The sequence below is a fragment of the Osmerus mordax genome, chromosome 1 (genome assembly GCF_038355195.1).
Source record: "Osmerus mordax isolate fOsmMor3 chromosome 1, fOsmMor3.pri, whole genome shotgun sequence".
NCBI classification, from domain to species: Eukaryota; Metazoa; Chordata; class Actinopteri; order Osmeriformes; family Osmeridae; genus Osmerus; species Osmerus mordax.
The window spans coordinates 11,619,182-11,644,206 of record NC_090050.1 but is presented as its reverse complement, the minus strand read 5'-3'; the positions used below and the strand labels follow the sequence as shown (position 1 = coordinate 11,644,206).

At 50.6% G+C, this 25,025-nt stretch overlaps 1 protein-coding gene across 3 annotated transcripts in view; it reads right to left on the bottom strand.

Moving 5' to 3' along the window:
• Positions 1 to 434: 434 nt before the first annotated feature.
• The window catches only part of foxj3 (forkhead box J3), a 68,961-nt gene continuing 44,370 nt past the window's right edge, over positions 435 to 25,025 (bottom strand). Inside the window, exons 3-12 of one of the 3 annotated variants that reach the window (XM_067246209.1) lie at positions 20,363 to 20,437; positions 17,229 to 17,312; positions 15,366 to 15,467; positions 10,474 to 10,602; positions 8,642 to 8,816; positions 5,652 to 6,173; positions 5,051 to 5,155; positions 4,146 to 4,349; positions 3,924 to 4,022; positions 435 to 3,631 (exon numbers count right to left, since the gene is read on the bottom strand). In XM_067246209.1, the coding sequence (XP_067102310.1) occupies positions 3,519 to 3,631; positions 3,924 to 4,022; positions 4,146 to 4,349; positions 5,051 to 5,155; positions 5,652 to 6,173; positions 8,642 to 8,816; positions 10,474 to 10,602; positions 15,366 to 15,467; positions 17,229 to 17,312; positions 20,363 to 20,437 (1,608 nt within the window). In that variant the 3' untranslated portion in view covers positions 435 to 3,518. The remainder of the gene's footprint in view (positions 3,632 to 3,923; positions 4,023 to 4,145; positions 4,350 to 5,050; positions 5,156 to 5,651; positions 6,174 to 8,641; positions 8,817 to 10,473; positions 10,603 to 15,365; positions 15,468 to 17,228; positions 17,313 to 20,362; positions 20,438 to 25,025) is intronic. The other 2 variants (XM_067246217.1, XM_067246226.1) reach the window with 2 other exon arrangements.

The following is a 25,025-nucleotide window of genomic DNA, read 5'->3' as shown; positions in this document are numbered from 1 at the left end:
ATCTCCCTAGAGGAGGGAGATCCCTCACTGTATTGCTCCTCCCAAGGTTTCTTTCACAAGGTGTTCCCTTGTTTTCCTTGAGGGTTTAGGCTGGTATAGGTGCAGTTATATGGGTGTATGTGAAGCCCTCTGTGACATTGCTTGAAGAAAAAGTAAAAAAAAGCTATACAAATACATTTTGATTTGATCTGCCCATTACAGAGAATTACAATAATATCCAAGTCAAAGAAGATTCCAGAACAGACAGAGACATAGCAGCACCCCCACTGTGTCCACGATGTGAGTAACAGCTACATCTGCTGTTGTGTTGTTGAGTCACAGCAACGCCTGGATGTTTTATTGGTTTAGACTTGTTTTGGACTGCTACAAATCCTGTTCATATGCACCATAACTTGCAAGTGAACTTGAAAAATAATTTCACAAACAACACCCTATTCCACAGTGAAGTTAACATATTTTATTTCTTTTAAGTGCCATTCATGCATATTGGGGATGGGGCTGGGGTGGGGGTGGGGTGGTATTGACAATTCTAATAACACTTGGAGTTATTTTACAGCACTAAACCAATACAAAGAGAGCTGTGTCACCTCATTGGACAGCAAAAGTAATAAACCGTGCAATAAACAAAAGGACAAAAAGGAGAAAAAGAAGACAAATACAAGAAATGACAAAGATGAAATCTAAAAACAAAACAAACACAAAATATATATTATCAACATTGAAACACTGAATGTAGAACCATAGGTACAGGTAAAAGGTAGTGTCACACAAAAAGCAAATGCATTTTCATCACATATATACAATATAGATATATACATACTGTGTCACCCTCTGATTGGATAATAACAAAATACTCTATTCTTTTCCCCTCCTCTCTTTCACAAGTAAGACCCACCCCCTGCCTTAATGTCCCCAACCCCAAGAGGAAAAAGGGATGATTGAAAAGACATTTATTTACAAGAAGCACAACAACACACAGCACTGAATAAAATAGGCCTCAATCAGCAGTACTTGTTGGCAGTTCTCTCCCATATTGTAACAAGGCTTATTTTTTATTTTTTATTCTTGTCTTGGTAATCTCTCTGGCAGGTACATCTCCAGCGTTATTCAAAAAGTGAATTGTCTTTTTAAAAGAACTTGTCCATACACACAGACCCAGACACACACACACAAATGACCCAGAATGGTGCATAACCTGTTGATCCAATCATTGTCTTGTGATTTAACTGTCAGTTTCTATCTTCCAATCACCTCCCTTTGCACTAGCCAGCCCGGCCATTTCCAAGGAGGCAGAGTCAACAGCCCTCTAGTGTTCAGACTTGATAAAGCACCGTTCTGCAGCCAGCTCTTAAGCTTCACCCCACCAGCCGGGCTCCCTGGGCTGCCGTGGCCAAGAGCGTTCCCAAGCCTGACCTGACACACTGGACCCTCCCAGGGCTACGGACACACCGCCGGGACCTCTGGGGATCCACAGTCTTGCCATATCCTGACTGAATACCCGACTCTGTATCATGACTGGGCTTTCAAATCACCTTCCGAGCTACTCAAGCTTTTCCACAGACCCTGAGCACTGACTAGGCCATGTGGCACATCCCAGCCGTCACTAGAAGCAGAGGAAGAAGAATCACAGAGGGCAAGCTAAATCTGGGCTGAACCAGACAATGAGGGAAATATATCAAAGAGGTTAAACAAACCAATAAAACTTTTATACTAAAAGAATCGAATAACCGTTAAAAGAAAGAGGAGGCTGGAGTGAGAGGGGGCCTGTGTTGACGGCTCAACAGAAGATAAAAGCCTATTGACTGTCAGTATGGTGAAAAGGACTAGTTCCGCCTCTTTCGGTTCGACATCATATCCTGCTATAAGAGGAAGTCACTGCGTAAAAATGTAGGAGTCTTAAAAGATACCTGACTGGAATCCAAGCTATCAAAAGGCCCAGCGATATCACATAAAATCAAAAATGGCATGATTGTCACAGGAATAGGTATATAGAAAAATGAAAGAAACAATAATCTAGTCAAAAAAACAAACATTTACATTTGTATCTAGAGGTGGGGAATCAAATATTTCAACTGAATAGGTGGCTTCCCTATATAGTTGAAATAAAACTGTTGGGGGGTAATTAAATGTACTAAGTCTATAAATCGTAAGAAGAAGCAGTCTGGCTGACTAAGAGAGTGGACAGGAGGGAGGGAGACTGGAGCATCACCGCTCTCATACCTAATCCCCTCTTGAGGACCCTCCTCTCTGAGGGCGTCTCTGCGCCCCCAGATCTCACCACGCTTTGTGCCTCTGGTTCTGTTGTGCTCATAGATCACCACAGCAATCGATCTTAGCCCTAAGTTACAAGAAAAAACACTCACAAAACAGTACTCAAACACACAGACACACACACATCCCACTTCCGTTCTGTTATGATTGTATATTTGCGTATCGTCTGCCTTCTTTAGACCGTGTCACATCTAGGGAGATAAGGAGCCAGTTTTAGAGGACATGACACAGACTGATGATGACTGCAGCTGTGTGAATCACATCAACGTTGCATGGTTTGTTGGTCAGTCACAGTAGGCCCTTCATTAGAGTGATTGAGCAGATAAAATCTGCTTTACGTACAGGTCCTACTGTATAGCTGGAGTGGACACACATCACAAATACTGCTGGTACAGTTGCTGAACAGACATAACTAGTCCACAGTAAGAAACCATACAGGATGGGCAATTAGGACTGGAGATGAATATCAGATCTCTGATGCAGCATCTCTGTGATTGACACCTCAAGTCTGGTTCAATGCTAAAAACACCGTGTGTACCCCTCCGTGACTGGAAACCTGACCTCACACCGCCCAGAGGCCGACAAGCACCGTCCCCTGCCATCAACGCCCCTCTTTGACGAGACCTGCGTCACCAAAACAGAACCGAAAAAACAAAACAAAAACAAAAAAAACTCCAAAAACAAGGAAGAGACAAACTGATCCAAGAGGCAGCTGAGGCCCAAGTCAACACGAGAAGGATTACAAGGCCAACACATCGCTCAGATCACACAACAGTTAGGGACTGGGATGAAGGGAGGAGGAGGGTGGGGCTTTGGAAGGCTGCTGGCTGGGCTGGCAAAAGGGATGGGGGGGGGGGGGGGAGAGGAAGAGAAGGCAGGAGAGGAGGGGAGAGAAAGCGGAGGGCTGGAAGGGAGGACGAGGAGAATGGGATTTAGACATGAACATGTGCCGTTTGTCCCCAGACAAGACGGCGAGCCGTCACTTAAAACATGTCAGACTAAATATGATTGTCTTCAAAGTAACATATTTTTTCTCGTTTTGTTTTTTGTGTTTTTCTTTTTCAGTTTGTTTTCGTTTCGTTTCGATTGTAAAAATGTCCGGACTCTGAAGTCTCTCTTTCGCCCTCCATTTCTTCTGCGTCCCACCCAACCTCCTGCGGTGGGTGTCTAGCTTGGCCTGGCTCCTCTCCTCCTCGTCCTGCTCCTCTCCTCCGCCCTCCGCTCCTGGCCCAGGGGCGCGGGTGAAGCTACACGATAGAGTCCCAGTCAAAGTCATCCTGGATGTCGTCAGCTGCCATGCGCTGCATCGGGAAGTTTCTGGGAACGATCATGTGCTGCTGGTTCATCTGAGCGTGGTGACCTGAGGAACCCGGGACAGAACAAGGTTCAACCGTTGGGAAGAGGTTTCAAAATACAGCCATGTTGTTACGACGCTTCGCTTCCCGGTCCTTGATTGGACTCTCGACGTGAGTGCAACAGATAACAGAGTGAGATAATGTGGGCATGGGCATCCAAAACCCGTAGGCACGCCCACGTGTACACACACACACACACACACACACACACACACACACACACACACACACACACACACACACACACACACACACACACACACACACACACACACACACACACACACACACACACACCTGTCATGGTGGGCCCTGCGTTGCTCATGGGGGGCATATGAGGGTAACCGGGAGGACCCATCATAGACATGCCCTGTCTGGAGTCCATGTAGAGGTTACCTGAGGAGAGACGGACACACGGTGTGAAACCCCCCGGCAGCAACACAAACCGCTCAACATACCCGGATCTGGGTGTTGATCCGAGCCCACAGGAGGGTGGTTCAGGGGAGGGGAGGTAGTTACCAGCTAGCTGACCTGTGGTGATGTGCTGAGCGGGCTTGTTGGGGTGCATGGAGCTGTGGCAGACGGCAGGCTGCACCGCCCCCTGTGGCTGGATGACCCCGGTGCGGGTGAAGAACTGGTTGATGGAGGAGCAGAGGTCAGCGATCTGGGTGGGCTCCAGGGACCAGTTGTTGAGCTCCGCTTGTCTCATGCTCTCCTTCAGACCTGTGGGCGCAAGCACACACACACACACACACACAGTTACTGTAGCTACGAAGTGTATAAAATAGCCCATCTCATATGCCCATCTCACTTTATAAATTCTTTAATGAAATGTGTAATTTCAACGTTTTTTTTTTGCCCTCCTACTACTAAATGTTCTCTCTATTCCTTCCAGAGATGAAAATTGTGAACATTATGAGGAGACTTCAGCCTCATTATTACATTTCTACATTTTAAGGCTCCGACTTGTGTCAGTTTGACATATCTCACCTAAGTTTCAATCATTGCACCAGAATAGTTTGTTGTGTTGGTTTGATTGACAGACGTGCTGGATGATTGGCTGTATGAAGGTTTGTAGGAGGGGGTTATGCAGTAGGAGAACAGAGGTTGGAGTTCTTGGTCTTATAAGTTTACCTCATTTACCTCATTGCATCATTTGTTCCTGACATTGACTTGAATCTAATTTAAACTATCAATACAAATTAACTAGATATTTCAATGAAACCAGTGGTGGTCAGTCTGTTTTAATCATGGCGAACACATTCTGAATTTGAACAGTTTCGGTGTCACGGCAGTGAGTGAAAAAGAAAAGGTATTGTACAGTAAGCTGACCACAGGGCAGGATTAACCCTGACCAGACCCTGAGCAGAGCTACTACTATTCCAAATCCTGTGGTCAACCCTGATGGCTCGTGAGGGCCCTACCTTGGAAGGGGGAGAGGTCAACATCAGCCCAGTTATAGCTGCTGGCGATGCGGCAGCTCTCCTTCAGTGCGTCCAGGTTGGTGGGATACCAGTCGGAGGGAACACCTGCCGACACACAACAGCGTCTCAGTTTCACCACACTAACGGGGGGGGGGGGGGGTTTCTGTTACTCCTATTCGGTTCGTACTCGTTTCAATCCTGCTCGGGTTACACGGCAACCGACGCGGTTTCAGCGTACATTCCGTTATGCTACACGGAGCAGGTGTTGCGTTCTGGCCACTGGGTGGCGCCAACTCCACTGCGAGGAGGCCTGCAGCAGGAGTCCAGACTAGAGTTGCTGTCTGCAGCACTGGCTTTGTTCTCACAGAAAACTGCATGAGTCTGTTGATGATTTACTCCTCAGATAGCAGCAGCAGCAGGCGACAGCAGCCTGGGACAATCGACCTGGTCCGGCTGGGTACCGAGGGGGTTGTGTGTATTGGCTCGCAAGATCGTGTCTGTGTTTTGTACGCACACGCCAAATGAACACCTGTGTGTGTGTGCGTGTGGTTGTTGATGTGTGTGTGTGTGTACCGTGTAGAGTCCCGACGGCAGGTCTTACCCGTGTTGCAGGTCATCTGTTGCTGGGCAGGGTGGGGCTGGTGGGACAGACTCTGGTGCTGCTGGGCATGCTGGGAAGGGTGCGTGGTGTGCTGCGCGTGCTGCGAGGGGTGGGGCTGCGTGTGAGGGCCGTGGGACGGGTGCTGCGACGGGTGCTGGGGGTGCTGGGGGTGCGCGCTGTGCTGCGGGTGTTGGCCGTGCTGGGGGTGTTGGTGCTGGCTGTGTTGACTGTGCTGGGCGTGCTGGTTGTGTTGGGCGTGCTGGTTGTGTTGGTTGTGTTGGTGGGGGCCGTGCTGGCCCTGCTGGGGGAGGTGCTGTGTGTGGGGCGAGCCGTGGCCCGGGTGGCCCTGGGGGGGGTGGGACAGGGGCAGTTGGCCTGTGCTGTTGGGGTGGTTGTTGGGGTGGTTGTTGGGGTGGTTGTTAGCCAGGCTGTTCTGGGAGATGATGGTGCCGCTGGGGGAGTTCTGGTAGGAGCAGGAGGTGTGTGTCTGCTGGGACGGCTCCGAGGGCATGCCCATCAGACCTGCAAACACACACACATCAACCAGTCAGTCAATCAATCAAGTCAGTCTCAAGATTGTTTGTAATGGCCGTTTTACAATGCATAATAATGTTTCTCATTCTCTCACGAAGAGAGGAAAGCGGTCAGCATGGAAGTATGAATGCGAGCGAGGACACGAGGAAGGCAAGGAGGAGGAAAAGGAGGAAGGGAAGGATTCCAGTGGTACCTGCCCAGTGGCTGTGACTCAGCACTAGTGACCGTGTGAGCGCAAACAGCCCACCCCAGGGGCACTTCCTGGAATGTCTCTGTTTGACAATTCCATTATTGTTGTCGTTGCTCCTGACTGTTCCTCCCCAGGCCTGACAGGAACACTGGCAACATCTGCCCAGACGGCAGCGGCAAATCATCCGTGCGCTGCGACGGCAGACGGAGGAGGACCCGTCCGTCAGGACCGCGGCTCGCCGGAGCTATTCCACTGGAGTGCTTTTAGAGCCGACTCCAGCCCTCGCTCTGCCGCAATCCACACAGCACCACTCACCGCCGGGGTGACAAAGGTGCGCCTCTTATCGGGCGCAGAAAGCCCATTGTCCAACAAGGGAAATACAGAAAGCAATTAGCGCGCTGCCCCGGAATAATAATGCGAGCTCATTAACTACTATCAAAGCCGGTGAATTAGCTCGCTGTCTGCCAGCGGCCGGGGGTGTGAAATCCTCTCGCTCCCTTATTTACGTGTTTTAATTGCAAGAGGTTTGTGAGTAAGAGATTTGGACTCTTCTGCACACGAAAAACGAATGAAACATGCCCCCAAAAAAAGGAAGGAGAGGAACACAAGCCAAACATTGGAGAGAAAAACGTTTGATATGTGGAGAGCAGGCTGCACACAAAGAGCCCTGACCTGGTAAACCAGCTTGTCGAGTGCTTTTTCGTTCGTCAGTCAGATTAAAGGACCGAAAAGCATTACTTTTGAAAGCGCGGTTAGGCTCTTTGGAAAGCTATATGGCGCAATACGCTCATGATCTGCCACACACATGTCATCCTAATGCGAACCTTTGTCAATCCTCTATTATGTAGGCTACATAGAGGTTTAATGGACTCAGAACTCAAATGTTTTTCATAGTAAATCCAGTAAGTAATATATATTATACTCCATTCAAGTACATACTTGACATACAGTTAGGTCCATAAGTATTTGGACATTGACACAATTTTCAGCATTTTGGCTCTGTATACCACCACAATGGATTTGAAATGAAACAATCAAGATGTGCTTTAAGTGCAGACTTTCAGCTTTAATTTCAGGGTATTTACATCCAAATCAGGTGAACGGTGTAGGAATTGATCTGGCCAACTGTTGTGAAGGGGTTTTTCTTCACCAGGGAAAGAATTCTTCTGTCATCCACCACAGTTGTTTTCCGTGGTCTTCCGGGTATTTTGGTGTTGCTGAGCTCACCAGTGCGTTATTTCTTTTTAAGAATGTACCAAACAGTTGATTTGGCCACACCTAATGTTTTTGCTATTTCTCTGATAGGTTTGTTTTGATTTTTCAGCCTAACGATGGCTTGCTTCACTGATGGTGACAGCTCTTTGGACTTCATATTGAGAGTTGACAGCAACAGATTCCAAACACAAATACCATACTTGAAATGAACTCTAGACCTTTTATCTGCTCCTTGTCAATGAAATAACGAACTCCCTTTATGAGAAAATAACATACACCTGGCCATGGAACAGCTGAGCAGCCAATTGTCCAATTACTTTTGGTCCCTTAAAAAGGGGGGGGCCACATATAAAATGTATTGTAATTCCTACACCGTTCACCTGATTTGGATGTAAATACCCTGAAATTAAAGCTGAAAGTCTGCACTTAAAGCACATCTTGATTGTTTCATTTCAAATCCATTGTGGTGGTATACAGAGCCACTGAGCACTGAGCCACTCCCTGGCACAGTGCTCAGTGTGCTGTAGGTAAAGGCCAGGGGCTAGTTCATGAGTTCACAGTACCAACATGGTAACATCAGTAAAGATGTGCAGCTTTCCTCAGGACACTCCCTGTCTATTGAATAAACACTCAGAGCTCAGTGAACCTAATTCATCCTTAAGCAAGACCCACAAGTCCCACTGCCAGCTGCTGAGAAGCCACCCTTTACCCACAGAACCTTCCAGTTCCTTTACCAAGCTGCCCTAGACCCTCCGGTAGACCGTGGCCCCGGCTTGACCCAGCCCCTGCTCCCCAGTGCTGCTGAGAGTCTGAGAGGATGTGATTGGTGTAGCGCTGTGGAAATTGACTCCAGTTAGCTCTACGATTGGCTGGTTGGAGCCACTGACACCATTTTGAGGGTATAAACCATAGCCTAGACCCGAATATGATGATAGGACATAGAGGGTAAGAACCCTAGAGTAGGAACTAGAGTAGGAACCCTAGAGTAGTATCTAGAAAGTCGATCAGTATCTTTGTCTATGGCTGGTTGTGGAACAAGCCCAACACCTACCCTGTTGGCTGAAGGACTGCTCAAAGACAGACTTGTACAGGCTGCGGAAGGAGGCACTGAGATCTTCAAAGTCGGAGAAGAGGAGCTGCTTGTCCCTCTCTGGCATGTTGTACTGGGGCTGGGGCGGCTGCTGCAGGCTCAGGGCCTGGGACACGGGCTCTGGGTGGCTGCTCACCTGCAGGGAGGGAGAGGGGGAGGGAGAGGGGGAGGGAGGGAGGGGGAGGACAGACAGGGGTCAGGGTTCGTTTCGAGAAACACACCTCGACTGGATGCGACATTGCACGTCGATCACGCTTGGACACGGCTCGGCGTTTCGATTCCATCGCAGACTCTTTTTCTATTTTCATCGTCAGGCTAACTCGATGCATCGGTTGCCACCCACACAGTGTAAATCCAAGCCATCGCTAGGCGACCACGACACGACGTCCACGGTGATCAAACACGCTCGGGGGGGGCCGTCTCCAGCTGGAGAGGAAACCTGACCCCCCCCCCCCCCCCCCCCCGTCAGCCTATCAGCACCGTCACCCCCCTCCTCCCACGGTGACCATGGCGACTTCAGGAAGCTTTCCGAGTCGCCCATGAGAAGACGCCACCAGACCGAATGTTCGCTGCAAAGCGCGGCCTTTTCCAGAGCTACGTAAATAAGCAGTACAATGTGTGTATTGAGGCCTTTCAAGAGAGCGAGGCCGGCTGGTGAGAGGCATGTTAGCATTCGTGAGCGGCATCAGTCACTTCAAACTGTTAGCTCGCGCGCCTCCGACGGCCTCTGGCCCACTGCCTTCAAAACTCTTCTCTTCTCGTTCCAAAGAGAGCAATCGGAATGGACACAAAGCCAATACTCAGGTGGCCTGCAAAATGTATTTAAAACAAAATCAATACCGGTGCCTTGTACAAATAAGCATTCATTTTGCCTGCATACTTGTGTAGGTGGTCGATATCCGCGCTGTGCCCGTGCGAAACAAGAGAGCATTAGCAACCGCGCTAGCCTCCGGCTCCACTCTGTCTCTTAAGACTTTCGGATGCGAGAGACAGGGAAGTGAGGACACCTGTACTCTGCAACTACGGGCAGGTCTAACGTTGAGCGCCGACTCGGGTGAATTCATCGACACCGGAATTGGGTTTCTCCATGACATCTTTCCTCCTTTCGAAAAGAAACGATCAAAATAAGACAGGCCTCGAAAACAGAAAAGCGCGAGTACCAGTTAAGCGTGACAGGGTGCCGGACACAGCCGCTGAGGCACGCGGTATTAGCAGCACTGAGCGGGGAGAGTGGCACCGGTGCTTCAGCCCGGGCTCGCCGGAGTGAAGAGAGAAGGTGGAATTAAGCTCAAGTAGACACTCACGTCCGCCGGGAGCCTGGGCGGATCAATTGCTCGGCGCCCGGAGCGGGGTGCACTCTGGGACGGGGGAGGGCCGCACCAAAGAGGGGGTGTCCCAGGTGGGATGACATCACAGGTGGAGGCTTTCTTTTTTGTGCTCCGCGGTGGCGCGCGCCGCTCTCTCATCCTTCAACGCGAGGTTCAGTCTAGCCACGCAGACGAGCAACCACCCCGCTCTCGCTCGCTTTGGCAGACTGCAACAAAGAGAAAACTCTCGCGCTCTCTACTCTCTCTACTCTCCTTCTCTGAACCTCTCTCTTCTCCTACAGAGCACTCCCACGGCAGTTCCCATCAGATGATTGGTCGACGCGATCCGACCGCCACGGCTATGCTACAGCACGCGTTTACGTGGTCTACGCGAGGATCCCCGGCGGCTAGACAGTCCTACAGTCCGGCGGCAGCGAGAAGAACGGCTCGGAGGCGGTTAGGGGGGGCGGCGTGTTGGCAGGTTACCGGGGTGTAGCTGTGCACGCTGCCCACGCTGTTGAGGTTGACGGAGGCCAGACTCTGGTCAGACAGGCTGTTGTTAAGGCTACTTCTGGGGCTGTCGCTGCCGTCCTGGTCCGGGTTGTACAACGCCACCTGCAACGACAACATGGATTCATTAGTGTACCTCGCATCCACTGGAGCGCCTGGCTTTGGAAAGCCACTGTCACAACATGCGATGACACCAGGCAGAGAATGTCATGCCCGAACCCAGGAAATATATACCACCCCCGGTGCAGTCTGGGATGGTTCATGTTTAGCCTGCGTATAGGTTGAAGAAGGATGGCAGGAGGAGAAGAAAGAGCCTACAGTATCTTCTGAAAGGAGTGAGAGGCTGGCAGGAGCATCAACCGCTCACCTGCCTCCTCACTCACACCACCCCACACACCACCACCCCACACACACACCACCCCACACACACCCCACAACCCCACACACCACCACCCCACACACACCAGCACACACACCACCCCCCCACACACACACCAGCACACACACCACCCCACACACACACCACCCCACACACCACCACCCCACACACCACCACCCCACACACACACACCACCCCACACCACACACCACAACCCCACACACCACAACCCCACACACCACCACCCCACACACCACCACCCCACACACACCCACCACCCCACACCACACACCACCACCCCACACCACACACCACCACCCCACACACACACCAGCACACACACCACCCCACACACCACCCCACACACACACCACCCCACACACACACCACCCCACACACCACCCCCCCCACACACACCACCCCACACAAACACCTCCACACACACACCTCCACCCACACACCTCCACACACACACCTCCACACACACACCTCCACACACACACCTCCACACACCATCCCCGGGGTTTCTCTCTCTGGGGAGGCGAGAGGAGGAGAGGGAGCCCCCCCCCCCCCTCTCTAAAAGGTCACACCACCAGCCGTGTCCGAGCCTTCTGTCCGGGTGCAAATCGGTTCGGGACAGTTAACAAAGGTCCTCAGTACAACAGAAACCCTGACCTTTACGGTACAGCCGCCAAACCGGCCGAAGCGCTTCAAAACGACAATCTTCATTATTGTCTGGGAAGGTTCTGCGTCCCTGCTCTCGTCGCGGAGGGGGGAAGGGGCGCTGGCCCGGTTCCACGCCGAGGCGGTAAACAACCACAGCAGTGGAACCGTCCAGGCTAGCAGATAGGGCTGATGGGTCGACCCCATTGTGACTGAGCCATGTGTGGAATGCCAGACTTGCTCGTGGTGACAGAGCCTGCCTCTGGGGAAGCCTGGCTTGAGGCATGGTGGCTAGTGTGTGTGTGTGTGTGTGTCCAGCCTGTGTGTGTGTGTGTGTGTGCTCAGCAGTAGGACAGGCCTGGGTCTGTGTGTGTTCAGCACTGTGTGCCAGCATTCTGTGGCCCTGCCATAGACACACAGCCGGGGAACACACACACGACCATTCAGGTCAATAGGATTAGACTTGTCCAGCCTAAGTGCCAGGCATAATGGCCCGAGGAGTTGAGTCCACACACTTTCACACAGCATCACTGCTGCCCATCTGCTCATCTCTCTCTGTCCTCTCTCTTTTACTCTCTCTATCGCTCTCTCTGTGACAAAGACAAAGTATATTAATAAGCAGGGAGCTGTGTGGTTATGGGTGTGTGGTTATGGGTGTGTGTGTATGCGAGAGAGAGGGTTGCTCAGTAGAAGATTGCAGCCTGTCCACCTTGGTTCTGGGAGTGGACTAGGCTACAGTCTTCACTAAGGGAGGGGGGGTAGCAGAAGGAGACCCCGGCTTGTGGCTCAGACGTGTCGGAGTGTGGCCCCGGCGGGGCTAATCAAGTACAGCGCGCAGCTGCGCAAATACACATGTGATGTGTTTAAGTCAGGAAGATGGCTTTTTAAACTTGAAACCACTGTGTGTATTTACCATCCTTGTCCATGAAGTGGTATGGTTCTCAAAACGAAAAAAAAAAAACTTGACGCTTTGTGGTTGACACAGACGGCCCTCAGAGGTGAGACGCCCACACACACACACAGACACATACAAACAAACACAGAGCATGCTGACACAGGCAGGAGCTTGTGCACACCCTGGTAACCACATTGTGTGATGTGGGACGTTGTGCTGTTTGCTAGCGAGCCAGCCAGCCAGCCATTCAGGCTTCTATTCTTAGCTTCGAATTAAGCAGAAAGCCAGAGGTGTCTTACATGTGAGACTAATCTGGAGCAGGAGGGATGGATTATGAAATCAAAAGAGAGATCGGCCCAGGTGCCTCCTACAATGGCAGCCGGCGGGGCGTGCGATCCCCCCTTCGCACGGGAGCGAGAGGAAGAGCGAAGGATGAGGGGGAGAAAAAGGCATAAGACTTCCTCAGCAAGCACGCTACCCAGGAGTCCCTACTGGCTGCTGCCTACCGCCACCCAGCTCTCATTCATGGACATGGTCAGGTCTTGGCGGGAAAAAAAATTAGTTGATACTGAACAAGAAAAGAGGTGAGAGAACAAAAGAAAGAAGAAAGAATGAGCGAAGGGAGAGAGAAAGAGAGAAAAAGAATTTGAGAAGTGTCAGAGTGCGTCGAGGTTTTTACATGTGCAGCCCTGACAGTGAGAGAGAAAGAAAAAAAGAGGAAGAGAGCAAGTGAGCGAGTGACAGAGAGAGAGAGAGACAGAGAGAGAGAGAGAAAGAGAGAGACAGACAGACAGAGACAGAGACAGAGAGAGAGAAAGAGAGAGAGACAGAGAGAGAGAGAGAGAGAGAGAAAGACAGACAGACAGACAGAGAGACAGAGAGAGAGAGAGAGAGAGAGAGAGAGAGAGAGAGAGAGAGAGAGAGAGAGAGAGAGAGAGAGAGAGAGAGTGGGGTTTCCTGTGCTACAGTGTGCTGTCAGAGGCGTGGCCTGCTCTGTGTTGACAGTGGAACAGGGAGAGAAACAAGCTCTCGGAGGAGTGCAGATCTGCTGCTGTTCACCTCACTTTACCACAGCAAGGAACATGTTTACAATCAGGAGAACAAAAGACACTTCTGAAAACATTCCTTTACACACACACAACTCTATTACCTGTAGACACGCTGCCTTACAAGCACACACACAAACAAACAAACATAGGTACGTTCACAAAATACACGCACACCACATCCTTGCCTGAGGCCAAAAGGTTGAGAAGATAGTCTATGAGCTGTACGATAATCAGAAGGTAGTGATTCTATATAGTAACAGTGTTAAACGGGAGGAGGATGTCCTCCACCATCTTACCAGCTTTGTGTTCTCTGCTTTCAAACAGCAAAGTGAGAGTTTGGGGCTGAGCACAGCAGGGATGAACAAAGCCCATTTTTCATTTGTCTATTTTCAGAGCAGGATTGGTTCAATACTCGTAGCTGCTATCAACTGTCTTCGGAACTGCTGTCCTTGTCACAACCGATGTTGTGACAAAAATCCCTGTTATTCATTCCCGTCCCACAAATCAAAATATGGGCATATTGATTATCTATTTTGTTTTTGTACAAACTCATCAATCAGTAGGTCTATTCGACCGGTGTGATATTAGTCAGATAGCTATGGTTAATGGATGTCTGCTATGAGAGCTCCATGCTTCTGTTCAGTGGAACGCAAATGAGAAGCTAATGCATGTGCTGTACAGTATACTCCAGGAAATCCAGATTACATTTTCCTGTGGCCTAAGACATCAAATACCCCCAAGTACAGTATTTAATCACATGACTTCCTTCACAAAGATTTGAATGCCTTTTCACTCTTTGACTTTCTCCTTTTCCTTACCCCCTCAGACTCTTTCTCCCAATCACACACACACACACGCACACGCACACACACGCACGCACGCACACACACACACGCACACACACGCTGGCAAAACCCCTTCACCCCTGTTCTCCACACACCCCAGTTAATATTAAACCGGCCTATTTCTTTTCTCTCTATGCGTGCGGTAAATGAATAAGAGACTTGCAGGCTTTTTAACAGTCCTCCAGAGAGCAGGCCCTGGTGGGCCCGGAGGAGAGGGCTACAGGTTAAAAAGCCCATTTACATTTCTGAGTGAGAGCAACACACTTAGAGCCAACAGTCTGCACTCCCTCGCTCCCGTACGGCCCCTTTCCATTCATGGAAGGCTTCGCACCCACTCAAACTGCGTGCGTGTGTGTGTGTGTGTGTACATGACACACACACACACACACGCACGCACGCAGTTTCACCAGGAGGGTTAACCGCTCCTGCTGTACAAAGCAGCGCGTGTCAAGGTGTCACTATGGTTAACTGTAAGCACACAGAGAGCATAGCGAACATGGTGCTGTATACAGCAAGGCTAGTCATTATAGAGAGTGTGGTTCAGTTGATGAGTGAGAGCACAGCAGCTGATGCTGTGTTGGTGTGTGTGTGTGTGTGTGTGTGTGTGTCTGTGTGTGTGTGTGTGTGTGTGTGTGTGTGTGTGTGTGTGTGTAAGCCAGCATGGAGGCTTGGCTCCAGTGGTGCGGTGCAGCTGTGTGTTTGGCATGTGTCTGGAGAGGCAACAGGTTGAGAGGGCAGAGGTTATGGAGGTGGTGTGTGTATCGTTCTAAAGTGTTGCTCTCATGGGGGAGGGGGGTGGTGTGCGTGTGTGTGTGGGGGGGGGGGGGGGGGGGGGGGCATATGTGGGTGGTTGGAGAAGAAATGTGAGGGTGAAGTGATGAATGAAGGACTATGGAGAAGGTGAACAATGTGGGGTTACTGAACAACCAGTCATCCAACCAACCAACCAACCAACCAACCAACCAGTCAGACAGCCAGCCAGCCAGGTTAGTGCATGGTAGGCATGGTCTGTGCTGGGTGCTATCGTCCTGTCTCACCTTGTTAGTCACAGTGTTGATAGCCAGCGTTGGCGAGGCACTTCCAGATATCATACAGTCCATCCCCAGAGACTCTGACTCCAGGCTGTATGGTGTGGAAGCCTGCAGGGGAGACACACACACAGTGAATCACTCCCATCACCTCTCACACACACACACATTTTGAAATCATCGCTCAATTTGCAGCTAGGGAAGGGCCCTGGGATCCATATCTGTCATGTATGTCGGAAGGAAAGCATACCAGCTCCTCTGATGAGACACAATAATGATTTACATTTGCAACATTTATTTAGGTCACACACTGTATAAAATATTTCCAAGGAGGGTGGAGAGCAACCCCCTAAACACACACACACACACACGCACACACACACTAACTATGTGTGTGTGTTAGGGCAGATAGCTCCGGGAAGCCTGTCTCCATAAAACTGCTTACTGTAAGAAGATTGGCCCGCAACAATATCACATTAGATTCATGACAATGAACACAAATGAGCTTTCAGGTCTGGAGTCTAGAAGGAGCCAAGCAGACGCTCACAGACAAGGAGCAGTGTGTTCATGGAGACGAACACGCCACATGTTTGACATGGGGCATTTCAACTGGTAGTTACATGGATGCATTTCGGCCGCGCACACACAAAACATGTCTGTCTGACGAGCCGACATGCTACACAGGAGGACAAAGACAGGGAACAGATGGAGCAGGGGTGGGGAACGTCCGGAAATCATTTGGTCCGGCCCGCCATGGCACTGCAGGAACCATATTATTAGGTGCATTATTCGTTGGCAGCAGCACTATTTTAAGATGTGGATGAGGACCGTGGAGGCGCGCAGCGTTGCGTACCAATGTACCAAAAATTTTTGCTCGCGTGCTCGCATTAAGTCTGGAATTCCTTTCCAGCAAATCAAACCCAGAATACGTTGTTGGTTTGGGCTAAGCCCCGAATGTTTACAACGTATGGCTCCGCGCCTGATTAACACTCAGATCGATAAGCAGTCTCAAAAATAGTAGCAATATAAAAAATTATACGATCCCTTTCCATAATCATGATACCCCCCAAGAAATGTTCGATGCACCCTTTGTCAAAGCAGGCTGCATCCGTGCCAGCTAACATCACAAACCTCACCAAAGAGAAGCAGTTCCAGCCATCACATTAGAGGTGAGTTAATTAAATGTTTTACCAAATATAGCAGGCACATTTTTAAGTTGATAATTCTGTACGGCCCCCGAATGATTTTATAAATATCCAAATGGCCCTTGGCAGAAAAAAGGTTCCCCACCCCTGAGATAGAGGAACAGCAACAGACATACAAAGAAAGAGGATAGACAGACAGACAGACAGACAGACAGACAGCATAAACAGACAGACAGGCAGACCTGCTAAGCCCCAGAGCCAGGTCAATCTGAGTGGCTCACTAAAGCTATGAGGCTGTACATTACACTGGACAGGGCTCATACATAATTAAAGACAAAAGCTCCTGCTCAGAATAACCCCGCGCGCAGATCTGCATTAATTGATGTTTGTTCACAAAAAAAAAAGAAGACTGCAAACTGCAATGTATGTAATGGTTGCCGGGGGCCTGGTTTATTAATAAGGAGCCAACTACAAGACAGGCTGAACCAGACACACTGAGACGATGTTACATAAAGAACCTCCCACTGAGAGCGGACGTGACTTGTGTGTGTGTGTGTGTGTGTGTATGTGTGAGAGAGTGGCTGAGGGATACAGAGGGTAACATAGAGGAAATAGGAGACAATAGAAAGAAAGAAAGAAAGAAAGAGAGAAAGAGAGAGCAACCAAAAGAAAGGCAGGTAGAGAAGGTAGAGGTTGATTCTGAGCGCAGACAGACGGAGAGACTGACCCTTTCTCCGGAGCGCGGCCTCTTCTTTGGCCGGGTGGGTAAGGTGTCCTCCTTTGGGTTGGTGTCTATGGCCCAGTAGGAGCCCTGAGAGAGAGAGAGAGAGAGAGAGAGAGAGAGAGAGAGAGAGAGAGAGAGAGAGAGAGAGAGAGAGAGATAAAGCGGGAGAGTGAGTTATAACTCCATACAATGACAAGAACACAGACCCAGGGGCTCCCCTACACACAGTGCAGCAGCAGCCATGTTGGAGGGAGGAGAACCACCTCTGTTCTCAATTCCGATGCTGTTTATTAAGACATCCCCACTTTAAAACCACGACACTAATTCATATTCACATCCACACACCGAGCAAAAGACCGAGACAAGCTGCTTAAACGCATTGTCAGTCAGTCAGTCAGCCTGTGACAAGTCACTCAGCCTTAAAGCAGAACTGCCAGTCAGCCAGCCAGCCAGTCCGTCAGCAAGCCTACCAGCCAGTCAACCAGCCAGCCAGCCAGCGCTGTATCCTGGGGTATGAGGCAGCAGGGTTGTCTTTAAGCTCAGGTATGAGGAGACGTAATCAAGGAGAGACCAGTGGTTCTGGCTCTGGGGCTGGAGATACCTACCTCCTGCTACAGTCCTCCACTATATTCCTCTCCACCACCTCGAGAAATCCATTATTTATCTCCGCATTCGGCCCCCCCATTTAATTTATTTTTCAATGGCGAGTTCCACGCCGCAAGCCAAAAGCAACACTGCTTACAGTTGTTAAAATTAGATTCTCACCCTAAGGTCTTATAACCGGCAAGACCCTTTTCTTTTCTCTCTCTCTCGTCAAAAATATTTCATTTTTATTTTCTTTACCGAGAGATAGCATCTCAATTGTCAGGAGAAAGTGAGATCAGGACCTTTAAAATGACTCCTTAGCAGAGGGAATAATTGATAATTTCAGTCTGAACGGGAGGTCAGACGCTCTCATGTCAGGCCTTGTCTGCTATTGCAGACCAAACTGGCCGCACACCAAGCAACGCTGCTCCTGAGTTTCTTAAGAAACGTTTCAGCTCAGACTAGCGCCGTATGCATGTACAGTGTGTAGCATCCTACTCTGGTTCAGAGCAAAAACAGTTATGTGCTGAATCTGTACGAAGCTGTAGCATTATTATTTATATTAACAATTATTTAAAATGTTCAAGGCTTGAGGTTAATGAACATATTCCTCTGAGGAGGAATTTCTCAACAAATGAAGCGTAAAAAAAAAAAAAAGAATCTCACGAGAACAAAAGAAGCAAAAAAAAAAAAAAACTGTAATTCTCTCACAGGGACATTTCTTAGTTTTACTGTAATCTCTGACAGAGATAACAAGGCCGTAATCAGGCGATGATAATACTGGTCTAGGGGATTCTACCGTACCGGTACCGGGAGAAAGGTCAGGCTGGTGGCGGAGACAACGGACAGGATGATTAACCGTTTCAATCAGGAGCTGCGGTACCGGTACCGGTAGAGCACAGCAGCCTGCTGGAGGAGAGCTGGCTGGGTGGAGGAGATTTTAATTAGGCAAAAAATCTTCAAGCCAAGCCCCTTGGGAGAGGAGGGGGCGGTGGGAGTGGGGCGGGGGCGGGGGGGGGGGGGTAGGGTAGGCTGCATCTCCCCACTAGGCCCCCAGAGACCCGCCTGGAAAAAAACAAACCCATATAAAGGGCTGTTAAATTATTCACCAATAAATACACTGCATTATACTGGTACTGTAAAGACTGCCTGGTGTGTGTGTGTGTGTGTGGCCTACAGTATAAAACAAATGAAATGACAAATGAAAGTCCTCTGTCCCTAGTATTGTAATCAGTTCAAACACAAAAGGCCGACTGGTCGAGGCCACAGTGTTGTAACCCCAAACAGGCCTCGCTGGAATGACATAGTCTGCTCCCTGACACAAGCCTCACCACCTAAACGGCGTGTTTGCAGCAGATACTTTTCCAGAGTGGTAAAAAAAAGAATTGACAGGATATCGTCAAATCCCCCCCCCCCCCCCCATGTCCTGAGGGTCAGAGAGCGGCCTGTCGACTCAACGACGGATTGGCCACGGGACTCGCTATCTCTGGGTTCCTCTGGCCCCTCACCTAGGCGGGGGTAGGGGGGGGAGGGTAATAATACATACTGTAGGCTCACCCCCCCTCCTCATCTCTGCCTCCATCTCAGGGAGCCGGACATGCCTCTCACTCTGCCTCCCTATCTCAGCCAGGCAGCAGGTCTCGCGCTCCCGCCACATTACAATATTGATGCAACGTATCAAGAGCCGCTCGCGTCTCTTTGAAGTTGTCTTTCGGGGCGGGGGGTGGGGGGGTTCGGGGGGGTGGGGGGGAAATTCCAAATGAAACATTAAGGATGCGAGCGTGTTGGCCATGCATCTGGAATGGAATCCATACAGCAATAGATTATTTTGTATTTAGTGGAGCAGCTCCCAGGAGTGTCAATATCAGAGGATTACAGCAAAACATGAAATTAGCATTCAGTCCCCATCCTCTACACGGCTACACGGAGCTCCTCATGTCTCTGTGTGTGTGTGTGTTTGTGTGAGTGTGTGTGGTGGTGTGCACGCATGCTTAGGCAACTATGCAAGCACTAACACAGATGCACGCATGCACACACACACACTAAACGTTCAAGAAGGAAATCTAGGTTACATATAGTTAGGCCATTATTACATATTCCGTCCATAATATATACATTTGAATAAAAAGGGCCCAACACACATCATGTGAATAATTAACCAGGGAACTAGTAGCACGAATGACTAAAATCTGACTGGAAAAACTGTGATAGGAGAGGAGGACATAGGAGAAGAGGAGAGAGGCAGAAGAGGAGGAGGAGATGATCACTATTATCGGTGTTGTTTGGAATGCTGGCGACGATTTCAATCAGACGATTTCAGTTTATGGCTCCTTCACCATCAGTCTGACCTCTTAAAAAGAAGAGATTTGGATTGGATAACCTCGTGACGGTGGAAGGTTCATGATGGGTTTAGAAACATGCTATTCCCAGACTGTCAGACTATTTCTTCAGTATGTCTTTGAGAATCTGGCTTTTGTAGAGTTTTTTTAAACTAAAAACCTTTTGTCTAAGTGCAACTTTGAAAGAGTTTGAATCGAAAAGAGGGGTCTTACCTTTCCCGGGTCATCTTTGGAGCGAGGCACTTTGAGAAAACACTTGTTCAATGACAGATTGTGCCGTATTGAGTTCTGTGGGAAGAGATAGCAGGAGGGGGAGAGGGAGAGAGAGAGAGAGAGAGAGAGAGAGAGAGAGAGAGAGAGAGAGAGAGAGAGAGAGAGAGAGAGAGAGAGAGAGAGAGAGAGAGAGAGAGAGAGAGGGGATGGGGGGAGAAAGAGAGAGAGAGAGAGAGAGAAAGCAGGGTTAGTGGTGATGGATCAACAACCTCATTAACCACCGTGGAACCACTCTGATATTGGACTCCAGATAGCTGCTCACTGGTGAGACCCAGCAGTCAGGAAGCTGTGTTCAGCAGGCAGGCTTGGCCCACGTCCCCGAGTGGAGCCCCAAAACACGAGCAACGGGAAGCGAGAGACGCCGAGGGGAGGAGGACAGCTAGACCGCGTGCCACACTGGGACGGGGGGGGCAGCTGAGGTGACGATGGCTTTAATGACCGTTCCATCAGGCTCTTGGGGAGGTGGGTTAGGAGGATGGAGCAGCCTGCCTGAAGGTGACTGATGGGGGCCGAGGGTCTGGAGCTGTCATGAGGGCTGTGGAGGGAGGTGGAGTCGAGTGGTACCCCCTGAGCTGGGTCTTGCTCCAGGAATGGGTCGTCTTCCCCCCCCCCCCGTGAGCCTTCGTTCACTCCCCTTCATACATCCAATAAATCAACAACTTCCTGGAATGGAACGCAGGCCTGGTTTATTACATTCAGCCTTGTAGCCCTGGAGTCAGTTGGAGATGGGCCAACTGCAGGCTGAGTGGACTCACATCTCTCTCACACACACACACACACCTACCCGTACCCACGCGGGCGCGCACACTTACCCATAAACACGCGCCCACACACACCTACCCACACGCACCCACACACAAAAACATGCACATGTGCACTCACAGACAGGCACACTAACAAGCACACACACACACACACACAGAGACAGATAAAGAGAGACTTCCGTGTCAGGCCGGCAAACATCAGAGGCAGGCTGCTGGAGCCCATCGCGGTGCTGCCCATGCATACTGCATGGTGACAAGAGGCTGAGACAGCATCCGTTTAGAGAACATACAATGGCTCTGAGGGCAAGGCATAACCTCTGCAGAGGGACAGTATACTGTAGACCTGTCAGTGTCAAACAGCCGTAAGCACTTAAGTTCAAGTAGAACCATCCCTCTATGTGCTCAGAGGGCCTTTGTGTGTGTGTGTGTGTGTACTACAGTATGGTGCTTCCACAGGAGTGTGTCTTCACTACATTAGAGCCTTCTCACAGGGCTAAATCATTGATACAGCCATTAAGTCTACTCTACACCCTGCCCTGCGCCCGCTGCCACAGCAGTACACATTCAGTTTTTATGAACCTCCTCTCCTCTTCTTTCCCCTCTTCTCCTCTCCTCCCTTCTCCTCCCTTCTCCTCTCTTCTCCTCTACTCTCCTCTACTCTCCTCTACTCTCCTCTACTCTCCTCTACTCTCCTCTACTCTCTGCTTGTTTCCTCTTCCACCTCCTTTTCCTCCTCTCCTTTCCTCCACCTCTCCCCTCCTTCTCTCCCGTCTCCTCAACGACACGCTGCATTCTTTAAACATGCTCTCCAATCTGGGACTCACACACGCATGCACACACCCGTGCGCGCGCGCACACACACACGCACACACACACACACGTCACTGGTGTGAAACCAGCAGGCCTCGGGGGGTCCGCCGTGGGAGACGGGGGCGATGCCCAGGGAAGGGAGGTGTTGTGACACGGCCGCGGAGGCGCCACGCCGCGGAGGATGTGATGACAGCAACTCCCGCCGCGTTTTAGAGATCACAGCGTCAGCTCGGGGGGGCCGGGCGAGAGAGACGGCAAGTCAAAATCCCCCAAACTCCCCCCCAATTAACAGTGACTTAGCGGGAATGTGCCAGCCGAGTGGACATCTGAATGTAACATTAACTGAGCGAGACAAGAGAGGGCGAGGGAGGGAGAGGGTGAGATAGGGAGGAAGAAAAAGAGAGGGAGCGAAAGACAGGGTGATGGAGAGAGAGAGAGAGAGAGGAAGGGAGCGCTGCTTGTGACTGGTAGAGGAGTGCCTAGCAACGGGGCTCCAGGTTTGAATCACCCCCCTGCTGCGCGTGTCTGTGCGGTTAAGTCTGACACCTCCAAGATCATGACCAGGTTTGAATCACTGTGGTCTTGTCAGCCTCCCTCTTTGGCCGACAAGAAGTCACAAAGGAAGTCGAATCATATGACAGGATGTGAGGCGGACTTGGGAGGGGTATATGTGTGTGTGTGTGGGGGGGGGGGTGGGGGTGGGGGTGGGGGGGGGGGTGTGGGGGGGGTTGGTAGCTGGGGTCAACGAGTGTGAACAAGGGAAGAGGGGGGGAGGGCGGGAGGGGGGGGGGCGCGTTCAGAGTGAGTCAGCCAGAGCCCTCTGCAGGGGGCCAGCCCAAGTGCTGCATGTACCTGCAACCCCCACAGCGCACTTCAAACCCATCACTGTGTGAGTGTGTGTGTGTGTGTGTGTGTGGGCGCGCCGGCCGCCTCCAAACCACACCGCAACGTGTCTCCTGACTACTGTCCTGACGAATGTGGTGATTTAACACACTAGGACAGCAGTGAAGGCGTAAGCAACCCCGCCCTGTGACCCTCCTCGACACACACACACTCTCCCCCCCACACACACTCCGCCGACACAGTGGTAGAAGGGTAGTTGCAGCTCCACAGCAGAAGGGCATCCGGAGGGAAAAGTAGGTCGCGCTGACCTCGGCGCTCCCTTGTGTCAGACGATCATAGTGAGCAGAAGGGACAGGCCCAGTCCCCGCTCCTCACAGCATGCCAGGGACATGGGGGGGCGCCACCCAGGGGACCTAGAGGGATGCACTTGCTCCATGGGTGGGATACACACAAACACACACACACACAGGTGTTACATCACTAAGGCCTACCTGGTATTGTGTGCTTCAGCATCTGGCTATTACAATGCTAGCTCTGACTAGCTTGCTAAAGCGCCATGGCGGGGGGCAACAGCTTCTACAAACTGTGGAGGAGTTGTTGGTACGTCGTTTCTGTGGAGACCTCGTCTCAACCGTCACACTGAGGCGCGGCCCGGGACGGATTAAAGTGCAAATGGCGCTCCCTGGATTAAACGAAGCGGGGATTTGCGTCATCGCGATCGACATGTTTGCTCCGACCGCGTCCTGTGTGGGGTAAACAAGCGGCCCTGGTCAGAGCCGGGCTCCCAGCTGTTGTTGCTCCAACAAGGCGGCGGCTCTGTAGAGGGATGGATCCGTCTGAGGGGCGTACGATACGATTTGAGAAGATGATGTGAATATTGTCCGAATGATGTGATGAAATATCGGTTCATCCTTCATCCTTTGCGGAAGTGGTGCAACAGTTATCAGCCCAGAAACAAAGAACATTCCCCAGGTTCCCACAGCCAGCCCAACCCTGGCCCAGGACCTCGCTACTCCTACTCCAAGGTGGTGCAGTCATACAATGAAGCCAGGACTGGATGACCTTGGTCTAGTTCAAACAAGGACCTGACACAAAGTAGATCCACTTCCTATTCAAGCCATTTCTTTATGGGGGGGTAGAGAGAAGGAAAGGAAAAAATCAAAAATAAACCCCATTAAGTATAAAGGAGCTGGCTAGAGGTCACTGAACACGGCCTTTAGATAGCAGCCTCCAATGGTGCTCAACAACCTGGAACATGCACAACTGCCACTTCACATCACCAGTCTGGCAGCAGAGAGAGAGAGAGAGAGACACAGAGAGAGAAAGAGAGACAGAGAGAGAGAGGAGAGAGAGAGAGAAGAGAGAGAGACGAGAGAGAGAGAGAGAGAGAGAGAGAGAGAGAGAGAGGTACTCCTAACTGCAGACAAAGCAGATGAGGGCTGAGGTGACCTTGTACTAACCTGCTGCTGCAGGGGGGACCACTGCCAGTAGAGCTAGCCCCTCTATTCTGCTTTGCAGAGCTCTACTCTGCTCTACTGAGTGAGAGATCCCCTCCTAAGGACGGGAGGAGGAGGAGAAGGGGAAGGTGGAGAGAAGGGCGGAAAGAAAAGAGAGAGGGAGAGATTGAGCAAGAGACATTGAAGAAGAGAGACATGAAGAGGGGGTGAGATATGGAAGGAGAGAGAAAGAAAGAACAGACAGGATAGAGCCCAGTTGGGAATCAAGGTACTACAACCATGCACAAAAAAAAATAAAAAAATAAGCTGCTTTTGTAAGAGTACATTCAAATTGTTATGTGACCGTACCAGAGGTCAACCTTGGGTCTCCCACATGATCCACCTGCCTCTGCAGCAGACCTCTTCTGATGGAGCTGACTGTGCGTGTGCTGTGTGTGTGTGACCCCCGGTGTCAAACAGCACACACACGGACATACACGGCGCGCGCACACAAACACACACACAACACGCACATAACACACACACATTGGCCGCACCCACAGGCCGCGCGCACACACAGACATACACGCGCGCACACACACACACAAGACACACAAAACACATACACACCTCATCAGGATAGACCTCCAGTCCGGGGCTCAGGAATCTAGCACCTACACTGTCTATTTTGTGGCATGTGTGGAGGATGTGTGGGGGGACTACTCCTACTACACTCACAGTGAACATGAT